General features: G+C 39.6%; 1 protein-coding gene across 1 annotated transcript in view; it reads left to right on the forward strand.

Moving 5' to 3' along the window:
• The first annotated feature begins 5,575 nt into the window (after positions 1 to 5,575).
• The window catches only part of LOC135199011 (uncharacterized), a 193,612-nt gene continuing 186,208 nt past the window's right edge, over positions 5,576 to 12,979 (forward strand). The window contains exon 1 of the mRNA XM_064226926.1: positions 5,576 to 5,707. Within this exon, the coding sequence (XP_064082996.1) occupies positions 5,576 to 5,707 (132 nt within the window). The remainder of the gene's footprint in view (positions 5,708 to 12,979) is intronic.

A 12,979-nucleotide genomic window follows, 5' to 3' on the forward strand; every position in this document is an offset into this window, starting at 1 on the left:
TCAAGCTGGGAGGAACCTTAGCATACATCGTCGGCCTTCTTGATTTTGATCACTGTTGGATTTCAAAGACCTTTGTTTCTTCATAAACTGAAAATTCTTACGTTTACGGACTGAAAACAGCACCAACCATAAAAAAAAAACTTGATAAGGTTAAAATCAGCAATTATATAAGGAATCTCACTACATGTAAAATATATAGTTAAGTTAAGTAGGAATAGATGCTTCAAGCCAGGACTGGGTGGGCACTTTCGGCCATTCAGCGCTTCAGATGGGTAAACAGGGAGTTGGAGTGGTTGGACAGCGAGACGAAAAGATCCAGAAAGTAAACGAGATGACCTACTGGGGTCCAAAGGTGGAATTGGGAGGAAACCCGACAGCTGCACTTGGAAGCAACAGTTAGCGAGGTTGACTGATTGATTTCTGACTTCTAAAACTGGTATAAACAAACACTAGGTTATTGACACCGCGTTAGAGAGGTTGGACAGCAAGAATGGTGGTGAAGTAGAAGGCTAACCGTGGGTGCAGCTAGGGCCAAAGGGAAGCTGCAAACGCCATTTAATAATGTCTACAGTCTACCACGTGAGGTGCACTGAAGGGCTGCTATCTCATGCACCCAAAATAATGTTGTCGATCACTGGTACGGATATGAACGAAAATAGGGTCTCTTATCAAATCAACTTTCCTTTCACCGGAGCAAACTTGCCCAAAGGGAGCGAACATTTCCTAATGGGGTATAAGGTATATGGCCTTTTTCCACTCGTTGCACCAACAGGCTTTTCCTGGGAATTCAAGACACAATCCAGCAATTCCCGTCCTTCCCTTCCAGGCCCATATTCCAGGCGACAGAGCGTGATGGAGACTGGATCCAGCCCTGATTCCCGACAGGTGAACTATTTGGTAGTTGAAAAAAAAAAAAACACAGAGCTATGTTAGGCTAGGTTAGTCTCTATCTATTTAGGAGGCAACTTGATGGGATATTATTATTATATATAATTCACTAACGTCTCGTACAAACGGTTATTCCTTCAACATCGATTTGGAACGAAAATGATTTCATATCCACTTAAATGATCTTAATAATTTCATTATCTAGATATCACAATTAAACTCGAGTACTACTTCAGTCTTAAAATAATGAAAAGACTCAGAAAATTAATGAAGAACAAACATGAGTAAAAATAGTCAAAACAAAACAGCCTCATTAGACGCATTGCCTAAATGATATCAAGCTTAGCCTAAAATCTGAATAACAAGCGTCCAATCCCCGATCCTGGCAAAGAGTGAAACATATAAACACATAATAATCCACCACCAGAATATTCCCGAAAATGATATAAAAACCGCGAGGAAAACCAGGCGAAAGTCCTTTCAGAAGACTCGCCAATCCCCCGTAACAGAATATCCAGCAGCTACGAAATCCAGTTATGATCCGAGATACGATACGTTCCAATAATGTTGCCATTGGCGTTATGTCAACCGTTTTATTCCGACGTCGTAGAGGATCGTTTTTTTACGCGTCATGTGACGGAGGGGGGGGGGAGGTGGAGGAGGAGGCGTGGGATTGGCAGGAACAAGAGAGAGAAACGGAAGGAACACACCGGTGAGCTGTGACGACCTTTAAACGGTTCCGCTAATCATAACCGACATTGGAGAGACGCTCTCTAATTCGGATATTATTGTTATGTTTCTTCTTCTTGTAGTTTTAAAATTCCTTAGTAATCAATGTTTTTAACGTATCGCCCTCAAACAAACACTCTTATAACCATATATTTTCTAGTGGCCAAAACAGGTCTTCAAAATCCCTAGACTGATCCAAGATGGCCGAGACTGTCCTTTGCTTTCAGACAACGGGATCCGAGGCTAAACGAATACAACCGATTCCTAAGCTCAGACAAATCCTTTCAGCCTAAGAGGGATTTCTGGGGCACATTCCAAGGACGCATTCCAGTTCCCATTCCAGGGAATGGTCGCTCAGTCACAGTCGGAACTCACGAAAGGCGGTTTCAAATTTTTTCTAATTTCAACCAAAATTTTCATTGGGAAAAAAATTCCCTAATTGCTCGTTTGACTTTTAAAGTCATGATAACATAATAAAACTTATATCTTTCTGGAATGATGGAGAGTAGATTTTATAGGCGCTTGCGAAGAGAATTGAATTGTTATAATAAAAGAAGAAGAAGAAGAACGAAGAAGAAGAAGAAGAATAAGAAGAAGAAGAAATAAAACAATGTCCTATTAAAACAAAAAGAAATGTTGCCATGACGAAACGACGTTTTCTGAATAAAAAACAAAATAACCCGAAAAGGAAAGCTGGTTCTGATTAAATGCTCGGAAAACTACGAAGAAGCAATCGACATAAACATAATAAAAAACCACATAAATCACTCGGAGGAACGAAGCCCAAGCACTACAACCGAGGAATGTTCCTTGTAAAATCCCATTTAATGATGAATATCCGATCATATCAACTGAAGCCTGAGACATCGAGATAGTAACATTCAAGTTACGGGAAGAAGTGGACACAAGGTTTGTTCGTTTTCCATGGATGAGAACGCTGAATGGCTCTCCTACATTAATGGTCGTATCTCTCATGGTTCAGTTTTGAAATGAAACTGGACACAATCTGAGCCGATATTTTGGGTCACGACAACAAATTCTGCTTTGGAAGAACACTTATCATTTAGTTATAACATTAATAATTAACAACGGCGCCATTACGCTGAAAAATGTAGATGGTGACGACGTCGTAAAGGCAAATTAGAAAAGCTATTAATGAATATTCTTCAGGCAAAGACCATCCAGGGAAATATTCTTCGTGGCCTTGTATGGGAGGGGCAATTATACTTAAAAAATACCCTTACAATATTCTTTATTTAAAACGGGAATTATGGTGAATATTAATTTTGCTCTCGTAATAAATTAGAATAATAATAAAATAATAATAATAATAATAATAATAATAATAATAATAATAATAATAATAATAAAAATAATAATAAAATTATAATAATATCAAGCTGTATGGTAAGAGTGCATCAAGGAAATAGATACCCTAATCCAGACTGTAGGGATTGTATCTGGGGACATCAGGATGGAGTTTGGAATAGAAAAATGCGCCTTAGTCAACATACAAAAAGGCAAAGTAACGAGAACTGAAGGATAAAGCTACCAGATGGGAGCAACATCAAACACATAGATGAGACAGGATACAAATACCTGGGAATAATAATGGAAGGAGGAGATATAAAACACCAAGAGATGAAGGACACGATCAGGAAAAGAATATATGCAGAGACTCAAGGCGATACTCAAGTCAAAACTCAACGCCGGAAATATTGATAAAAGATCCATAAAAACACGGGTGGCAGTGCCCGAGTAATCAGATACCAGGTGCAGGTAATAGTGGAATGGAACCGAAGGCGAACTCCGCCAGTGATAGCATCAAAAAGAAACCAGGAAACATATGACAATACACAAAGCACTACACCCAAGAGCAAATACGGACAGACTATACATAACACGAAAGGAAGGAGGGAGAGGACTACTAAGTATAGAGGACTGCGTCAACATTGAAAACATAGCACTAGGGCAATATCTGAAAACCAGTGAAGACGAGTGGCTAAAGAGTGCATGGGAAGAAGGACTAATAAAAGTAGATGAAGACCCAGAAATATACGAGACAGGATAAAGACAGAAAGAACAGAGGACTGGCACAACAAACCAATGCACGGACAATACATGGACAGACTAAAGAACTAGCCAGCGATGACAATTGGCAATGGCTACAGAGGGAGAGCTAAAGAAGGAAACTGAAGGATGATAACAGCGGCACAAGATCAGGCCCTAAGAACCAGATATGTTCAAAGTACGATAGACGGAAAATAACATCTCTCCCATATGTAGGAAGTGCAATACGAAAAAAATGAAACCATAAACCACATAGCAAGTGAACTGCCCGGCACTTGCACAGAACCAGTACAAAAGGAGGCATGATTCAGGTCAAAAGCCCTCCACTGGAGCCTGTGCAAGAAACATCAGCTACCTTGCAGTAATAAGTGTACGAGCACCAACCTGAAGGAGTGATAGAAAACGATCAGGCAAAGATCCTCTGGGACTATGGTATCAGAACGGATAGGGTGATACGTGCAAACAGACCAGACGTGACGTTGATTGACAAAGTCAAGAAGAAAAGTATCACTCATTGTTGTCGCAATACCATGGGACACCAGAGTTTAGAAGAGAAAGAGGGACTGGATAAGCTGATAAAGTATCAAGATCTGAAAATAGAAATAAGAAGGATATGGGATATGCCAGTGGAAATCGTACCCATAATCATAGGAGCACTAGGCACGATCCCAAGATCGCTGAAAAGGAATCTAGAAAAACTACAGGCTGAAGTAGCTCCAGGATCCATGCAGCAGCGTTGTGTGATCCTAGGAAACGGCAACACCATAGTAAGCAAGGAGTGCATGGACTCCTAAGGAGGCAGGATGCAACACGGAACCCCACACTATAAATAAATACCACCCAGTCGAATTGGAGGACTGTGATAGAGCAAAAAAAAAAAAAAAAAAAAAAAAAAAAAATTATAATAATAATGATAATAATAATAATAAAGTACAATACAATAATTTTCAACAGGCACAATTTATCTAAAAACAAAAATTCTTCTCTCTCTCTCTCTCTTTATTCAGTAGACTGACCATTGCAGTCTTTTGTTCTGTAAGCTCTATCAGATCATAAATACGCATCACAGTACCTGCCTAAAAATAGCGACACATAAAACCTGAAAAAATAGCTGGGATATTCCTCCCGTATACAAAATGGAGCATTCAGTATATGATGCCTTTATGGCATTGGGACCGAAGCACAGCTGAATCCTCAGTTCGTGACGAATGAGAACTTTTCAATCCCCGTGCAATGCTTCTTGCTAATGCAATGGAGACTCAACAACGCGCAGACACGCCTGCGTGAATATCAGAGCTGCATCAGGTACTGTGAGCTTTAAAAGGCAAAAATTGATTTCGTCATAACTAAAACACGCGTTCCCAATCCTCACTTTTCAGAGATAATTCAGATTGCCTCTTTTTTGTGGTTTACGTGTTCATGTCCGTGGAGAGTAGAGAGAGAGAGAGAGAGAGAGAGAGAGAGAGAGATCGGGACAGAGATCGTTTTATTAACACGACGAAAAATCCGTGATTTTTTAAACCACCGAAAACCGTTCTTCGATAATTATCAGCAAATACCTGTTAAATAAAGTACAACCCACCCTTGCATTCAAGTCAGTTACTTTACTGCCTTAATGCATACCCATCGCTACATCTGCATCACGTGGGCACGCAGACATTATATCCGGGCAAAAGGCGTCTTGTTCTGACCTGAGTTACAAAGGTTTTAATGGCCTCTATAGACGTCGTCTTGACTCATCTTGGGGAGTCTCTCTCTCTCTCTGAGCATCCAACGCAACTGTTCATTCACTTTTGCTTTATGATATTTTATTTTGATGCCAAGACAAGCCAAGCCAATGCCCAGAGAGTGAAAAGAGCTGGAGTTTGAGTGTTGAACAGCAAAAATCATGAGGTCCATCAACTATATTGAGATGAAGCTTAAGGGTCTAAAAGTGGAATTGGGTCAAAGAATCCCACATTTGCATTATGAAGAGTTAGAGTGGCTAGACAGCAAGATTGAAGAGGAGGTGAAAAAGGAGGTAAGTAAAAGGCGAGAAAGTGGGCGCAGCTGGGGTCCTGAGGGACGCCGCAAACATGAGACTGCAACTGTCTACATAAAGACCTATCAATTGGCAAGAGAACCATCATCCTTACAGACAATTAGCAGCCACATTAATGAGACTTCGAATTAAACACTCAAACACTGGAGTGTTTAGACGTCGCCCCCACAGATCCTGTGTTTGATTTAACACAGCAGTGGACACTGATGTCAGGTAGATCCACGATAAACATGAATGAAACTTGATAAGCATTCGCCTGATGGAAAAATAATGTTCTACATTACACCGTTCAATTTACACATTATAATTATTAGCTTAACACAAGAGTTTACAGGTGAGCATTTACAAATGAGGGAACTGTTTATTTACAGATGATGAAAACATATAATACTTATTAATAACTTTTCAGAGAAAATGAAAATAAGTAGAAAAACAGAAGAGGACCGTGCTGCCAAATTCCAGCTTTATTTTATCAAAGTAGTTTGAAATATTAATTATGAGTTTTTCAAACATCCACACAAATCTTTACTTTATGGATTGTTATCAATAAAGCGAATATTTCCATTTGAAGCAGCACTTGGGATGGAAAACATCTTGTGGGTTTGTACTCTTCACCTTCAGAGAGAGAGAGAGAGAGAAGGAGAGAGAGAGAGAGAGAGAGATAGAGGAGAGAGATCATATCAGTCAGCCAGTGCTACGCTTCAAAACAAATCGCGAGAGAAAAAAAATACAATAAATAAAAAAGGAAAGGAGACAACAGCATAATTTTTAAAATGATAAGAAAAAAGAATAAAAAAGTGGGCGGAGTCAACTTTAATCGAATGAGTCCTTTCATTGTCGGCTCCTTTTAGATCAGGACTTTTGGGGCACGCGACAGAGGACAGGAGTTTTTTTCTTTTCCCTCGATTTAAAAAAAATGTTTATTTCTTTTTTACTATTTCATGTACATGATACGCTCTCTCTCTCCTCGCCCTCTCCTTCTCCTCCCTCTCTCTCTAATGAGATTATAATGACCATTCAATAAAGAAGCCATCCTTTTTCTTATTATATTTCATCACAGAAGTCTTCATTCAAGATTAGTTCTTCCAATGAAAAATGGAAGCCATATTTTCAATACAGTTTTTTTAATGAGTTTTGTAACATAAATCTATACAAGTCTACGACAGGGTAACTTGTGATTAATTTAACATATATATATATATATATATATATATATATATATATATAATATATATATATATTATATATACATATATACGTATAAAACTGTATAAAACTGTATGTGTACAAAGAATCGATGCGTCTTCGCTTGATCTAGCCTTCCTGAGCTTGGCCAGTTGTGACCCACCGCAGCTGATTAACTACCGGTACTTAATCCACTGCTGAGATTGTCAGTGATCCTGAAGTTTAACGAAACGGCTCCAAAGAGTTAAAGACTTGCTCGGGCATCGAACCCAGGAGAAAGAGAGAGAGAGAGAGAGAGAGAGAGAGAGAGAGAGAGAGAGAGAGAGAGAGAGAGAGAGAGTTCATTCTATGAGGCATTAACAATATTCTATATTGATTTTTGTTCTTTTGTATTTAATATCCCACCCCCAATATCACTTAGGTCTCTATGTGGATTTTAAATAGAAAAAAACACACAAACAGTTACTTTTTCAGAATAACAAACAAATTTCCATTCCTATAAAAATGTGATGAAAACATAAGGTCATTCACTATTTATAAACTTATACAATGATTTGTCATCCCAACAGTCCATCCGATAATACTGATAACTATTTCTAACTCTAAAACAGAATTTTTCTAATCTGAATAAACGACCTGACAGTTGGGATCTAATGCATGGCTGAGCATCTCTCTCTCTCTCTCTCTCTCTCTCTCTCTCTCTCTCTCTCTCTCTCTCTCTCTCTCTCTCTCAAACATTAGAATTTTAGGATTTAACAAGTTTCTAAAATAAAGTCTCATATTGCATCCTAAACATCACCTAGGCCTATGTGGATTTTAAATTAGATAATAAAGAGTAATCATAATTCATAAGAGTTACGTAGTAATTATATACGAAAACATTAAGTATTTACTTTAAGTAATATAAAAACGTAAATATTATTTGAATAAAAGGTATTTCAGTGAACGATATTACTTATTCATAAATAAAACGTATAATATACCCTATTTCCGGTAAGTCTGTTCTCATAGGATCACATCCTAAGTGTAGGACGAAGAAGCGTTGGCAACGCTGCCATTTGCACCTGACTCTTCCTCGAAACGGCTCACCCAACACTTCGGTCAAATTCACTTTGCAATTTACTTTCCAACGAGTGTTTCGTCACACTGTTAAGCGAACACAACGTGTAAACACTCTCTCACTCAAAGAGGGGAAACGTTCCTATATTTCAAAACCAGTAATCGTTATACACACTTCCCGACGGTTACAAAGTCATCGGAGAGTGTCAGTTTCCAATGGTCTTTCAGTTGTCAGTAACCGGTGATTTTGTAGTTTCCCGTTTTCCTGTTTCAGAGATACGTAAGTGAAGTTAGTGAATTCCACACCTTGTTTATGACTGTTAGTAAATCTTGTATATAAATAATAAAACAAAAACATTTCACGAAAACACTTATTACTAAAACTACAACAGATTATACAGACCTCATTCTTTACAAATTAAGCACAGTTCAACGTTAAACACTGACGTATAAAGTTCCTTGCGCGAATAGATAAAGAACAGAAACAGTGGACGTACCGACACAGGAACTTAAATATGATACGCTATAAACTGGCTAATACTGAGAACACTTTCTGAAAAGACCTTCTTCCACTCAGCAGCGAAAAACAAACAAACAAACTTCATAAGCATTCCCAGAGCATCTGCCTCATCCATAAGAAATTCTGGTCTACTTCCTCTGGGAGAGAGACCCACGAAATCCTCTGAGGCTCTCCTCCGGAAGACAAAACATAGCGGAAGGCGTCGAATAAGAGGCGTCATGACCTTCTGGGGTCATTGAGGGCCACCACGAGGCCTCAGGAGGATTAGGAGGGCGAGGAGGGAATGAAACAAACAGGAAAACAGAAGGCGGCCGTGGAGGAGGAAATTCTTAAGTAGAACAACTTCCAAATAAGAGACGAAATAGTTTGTAGACGCGCTTTAGGAAAGGAGCTATTACATGTAAAACAATTTCTCCAAATTGCATTAAGTTTGCTGTCACTGAGATGAAGGGAAGAGAAGGGAGAGAGAGAGAGTAAAGACTGCCGTCACACATAATGGCCACTATTTTCTAGAGGACGACATTAGTTTGACTCAGCAGGCAGACGCTAGACCGAGTGGTCTTTGCACCTAATGTTAAAAATTTCAGTCAGCGACCGCAAGTGGAGAACTAACCTTTGGCAAGTGCTGGATAATCGTATGACGCACTGGTTAGTACTCCCAAGTCGTCGATGACTTGTATTCAACTTGTTGATGTGTGCAGTAACCTATAGACCTGTTTAAGGTATGTTTTACTGCAATAAGGAATACTTCGAGTCTATACAAGTCTGTAAACAACTGTCAGTTCATCTTTTCCAGGACCCACCTCTTCATTTCCAGGACATACCCCCTCCTTTTCCAGCTCGACCTTTCCTCTTCCAGGACCAACATCTTATTTTCCAGGAACCACCCCTCCTTTTCTAGGACCACCCTTACTTTTCCAGAGCCCATCCCTCTTTTTCCAGGGGACCAATCTTCCTTTTCCAGGCCACACACTTCTTATTCCAGGATCCTACTTCACTCCAGCCCTTCCTCGCGTGATTCATAAGTCTCCAAAATATTGTGGCCTTTCCATTCCACTCCGAGGCTGGGTGCCTCGTTGTTGTCAGCAATAAAACCCGACCTTCCCTCATCTGTAACTGCTGACAGCATGTCCACCGCCTTCCATATTGGATTTTATTAAAACCCCTCTCCCTCCTCCCTCTCTCCTACCATCCCTTCCTAACCCATATCCCCTCCCGCCTTCCTCTCGAGGCGGAAAATATTGGGGAATTTGAAGGGACGCCTCGCTTTATATCAAAGGATGCTGGATCGATGGGGAGACCGTCTTTTTTAGAGCAAATGTGAAAATATTGACAAAATGAAAATATTTTCTTGATTATAGTCATGACAGTTTGTCAGATATATGGATGAAAGTTTGGGTAGCATTTACATTTGAGATTTAATTATCTATTTATTCATTTAGTTTTTTAATCTGAGGGCAGACAAGCTATTAGGTCAGACATACGACAGTGTTTGAGAATTAAACTTATATTGTTTTCCCTTCTCTGTTTTAGGATGAGGATTCCCATATACATTATCCTTCACCCCTCTAAGAATTCCCTTACAAATATACATATATTAGCTTTTGCTCCCCAATTGTAGCCCAGGTACATTGCAAATCGTCCCTCTCAGGATACCAGATTATTTAATTACCCGATCTCACCCCAACGAGGGATAGATATCTCATGAACTGCTCATTCTCTTGAGGGTAAACATGATCAGTTTTATACAGGGGGTACGAGAGAGAGAGAGAGAGAGAGAATCTAAAAAAATATGAAAACAAATTGCCATCATATATGATCAAAGGGCTCATTAAGCTGACAAATCCTAATAAGAGCTAATGATCCTCTTGATAAAAAATACCTATCAGTGACGATGAAAAGATTCCCCTTTTCATAGAAAAGAAAAAAATCGAAAGAAAACGAGCATAAAGTGGAATGTCATTGTTGACAGAATGAGGCTGAAGGAAATGAAGTCACAAGGCTTCAATGCTTGGGAAGATTGTTATGACACCCACCCGTTACTTTGGGAGGGAGAGGGGAGGGAGAGGCGGAAGGAGAGGGGAAAGAGAGCCCCCCCCCCAAAAAAAAAAAGGTTGACAAAACAAAAGCAAAGAAGTGTAAAAGGAAAAGAGGTTATAAGACATGGTTCTTGATGTTTATGCAATCAGCTGTTTAACCAAAAATGGCAATTAGCTATTTTACCAAAATTGACAATCAGCTGTTTAACTAAAAATCAAAATAAGCTGTTTCAACTTAAGATGACAATCAGCTGTCAACTTCAAATGATAATCAGCTGTTAACTAAAGATGAAAATCAGCCTTTCCAGGCAAACTCCCCACACCTATCTCTCTCTCTCTCTCTCTCTCTCTCTCTCGTACCCTGTAGAATGCATCTAGTTCATAAATGCATATTCCGAGTTCGATTCCTGAACCGGACAATGGGAGGGGGATGTAAATTGGCGGGTTCCCTAAAAATAAAGTGCGCCTCTATTGACCGAAGTAGTGAATTATATACCCAAGCCGTTAGACAACTGTTGAGGGTGGCAACTGGGCCGGAAAGAGAGAAAGGGCCCGGAAAGGAAAGGGGAAACGTGAGGTTGACTGCTCTGTTGAAATGAGTACCTCGTCGAGAGGGCCTCGATGAGGTAGTCTGTCACATCCTGACTTTTCCCTTCCTTTTGGACAATATCCAGGAGAGAGGAAAGATAAACAAAAGTTGTTTATTTAGTTTAGGAGGAAGAGGCGAATTCATGGCCCCAATCACGACAACAACGAGGCAGAGCTATGGAACAGATCATTCATCTGATGAATAAACAAAATCCTAATGACTTCGAACACATTACCTTCGAGTTAATTAATAAAAAACAACAAAACGTCGCAAAGTAGAAGCCATCGGAGCTGGCATTTAATGAACATCAATCTCTATTCAGATTTAATTTATAAATGTTCATCAATATTCACAAAATGTGCAAATGTTATCCGTCTCAAATACCGATAATTTCGCTGTCTGGATTCTGACGCATGCGCACAAGACACCGACGAATTCGAAGAGATTCGGGGAGATAAATCTCGCTCAATGAAGAGAGACGGTGACAGGTCTCGATGAGAGAAGAGAAATGATGCAGTCTGGAATTTTGTTTCAACTTCAAGTCAATAACAAAAACATTTACGTTGAAAATATGTTTTCTTTTTCTAGAATTTATGACAGAATGATTGACTTTATAAATCCCTACCCTCCCTCCAGAGTGTTCAGTCTGAATTCTCTTATGTCCAATAATAAGATTCTGATGAAGCGTCAGTTATTTTGATTCTTGCTTCAGTTTTGGGAAGCTTCTGTCGGGACAGAGAGCTGCAAATAGAAGAATAATATGAGGCTATTTGAGTCTGTGTGTGTGTGTGTGTGTGTGTAAATAACCCGTGAAAATATAAAAACAGGTCAGGGGTCACAGGCCGCAAATCAGGGGTACAGTGGACAGACAGCCCTCTTTAGCATCTGTCATAAATCACTGACGACAGAGAGGAGGTTTGGAGGGAGGTTACTGAGGGGGGGAGGGGGTAGGGTTTGTATGGCAGCTTAGGGAGTGGGAGGAGGGAGGGAGTGGGTGTTAATTATAGAGGTGGTTCATGGTGGGGAAAGGGAAAACGGGGAGGGGTCGCTGCAGTGGAAGAGAAAGGGGGTTATGGCAGAGCAAAGGTGGTTTCATAGTGTTTAAAGGATAAACACAGGATTTATTTATTTTCCTTTTGTTTGCTCGTTTATTCAACTTCTTTTTTTTAAATCTATTTAGTCTCCTTTTTATAATCTGTTAAAGTTTACTCTCACTATTTTGTTTATTTCGAAAGGAGGGCAACATTTAATAGAGTCCACTAGAAGCTTAGTTTTGGTAAACAAGACGCATATCGGTGTCTGTCACTCTAATCCTAAAGCCCTATAAACACTGACTCATGTAGAGCTAAATGGAGACGAATTTGAAATATTTGCGCGTGCAACCATCAACAATTCATTACATCCTGAGGATTCTCATGCAATGTCATAATAAAATACGACTAAAGGAAATCCCCACATCAAGCGAAACAGGTCAAAACACACACCCACCATTGTTCAGTCACCCTCACGACGAAATGCTGTCCATTATTCAAAAAATAAAAACTGCTGAGAGCTGTAAAGCCTTGCCTGGTCCGTCAACAGCAAATATTCCTTTTTCTGTGTACCCCAAACTATCTGACATAATCCTCTCTCTCTCTCTCTCTCTCTCTCTCTCTCTCTCTCTCTCTCTCAGTGGGAGATCCCACGGCAATTCTGAAGTAAACTTGTTTTTTCAACCCCAAACCAGTTGGATAAGTGGACCAATTTTGGACAGAGCCTTCCAGTTACAGAAAGGCTTTCTAATAACTCAGTCTATAGCGCAAGACTGTATCCGTACTTAAATGGATCTCTAGTGCGAGATACAAGAGAAGGTAACACAG

The sequence above is a fragment of the Macrobrachium nipponense genome, chromosome 25 (genome assembly GCF_015104395.2).
Source record: "Macrobrachium nipponense isolate FS-2020 chromosome 25, ASM1510439v2, whole genome shotgun sequence".
In the NCBI taxonomy this organism is placed as follows: Eukaryota; Metazoa; Arthropoda; class Malacostraca; order Decapoda; family Palaemonidae; genus Macrobrachium; species Macrobrachium nipponense.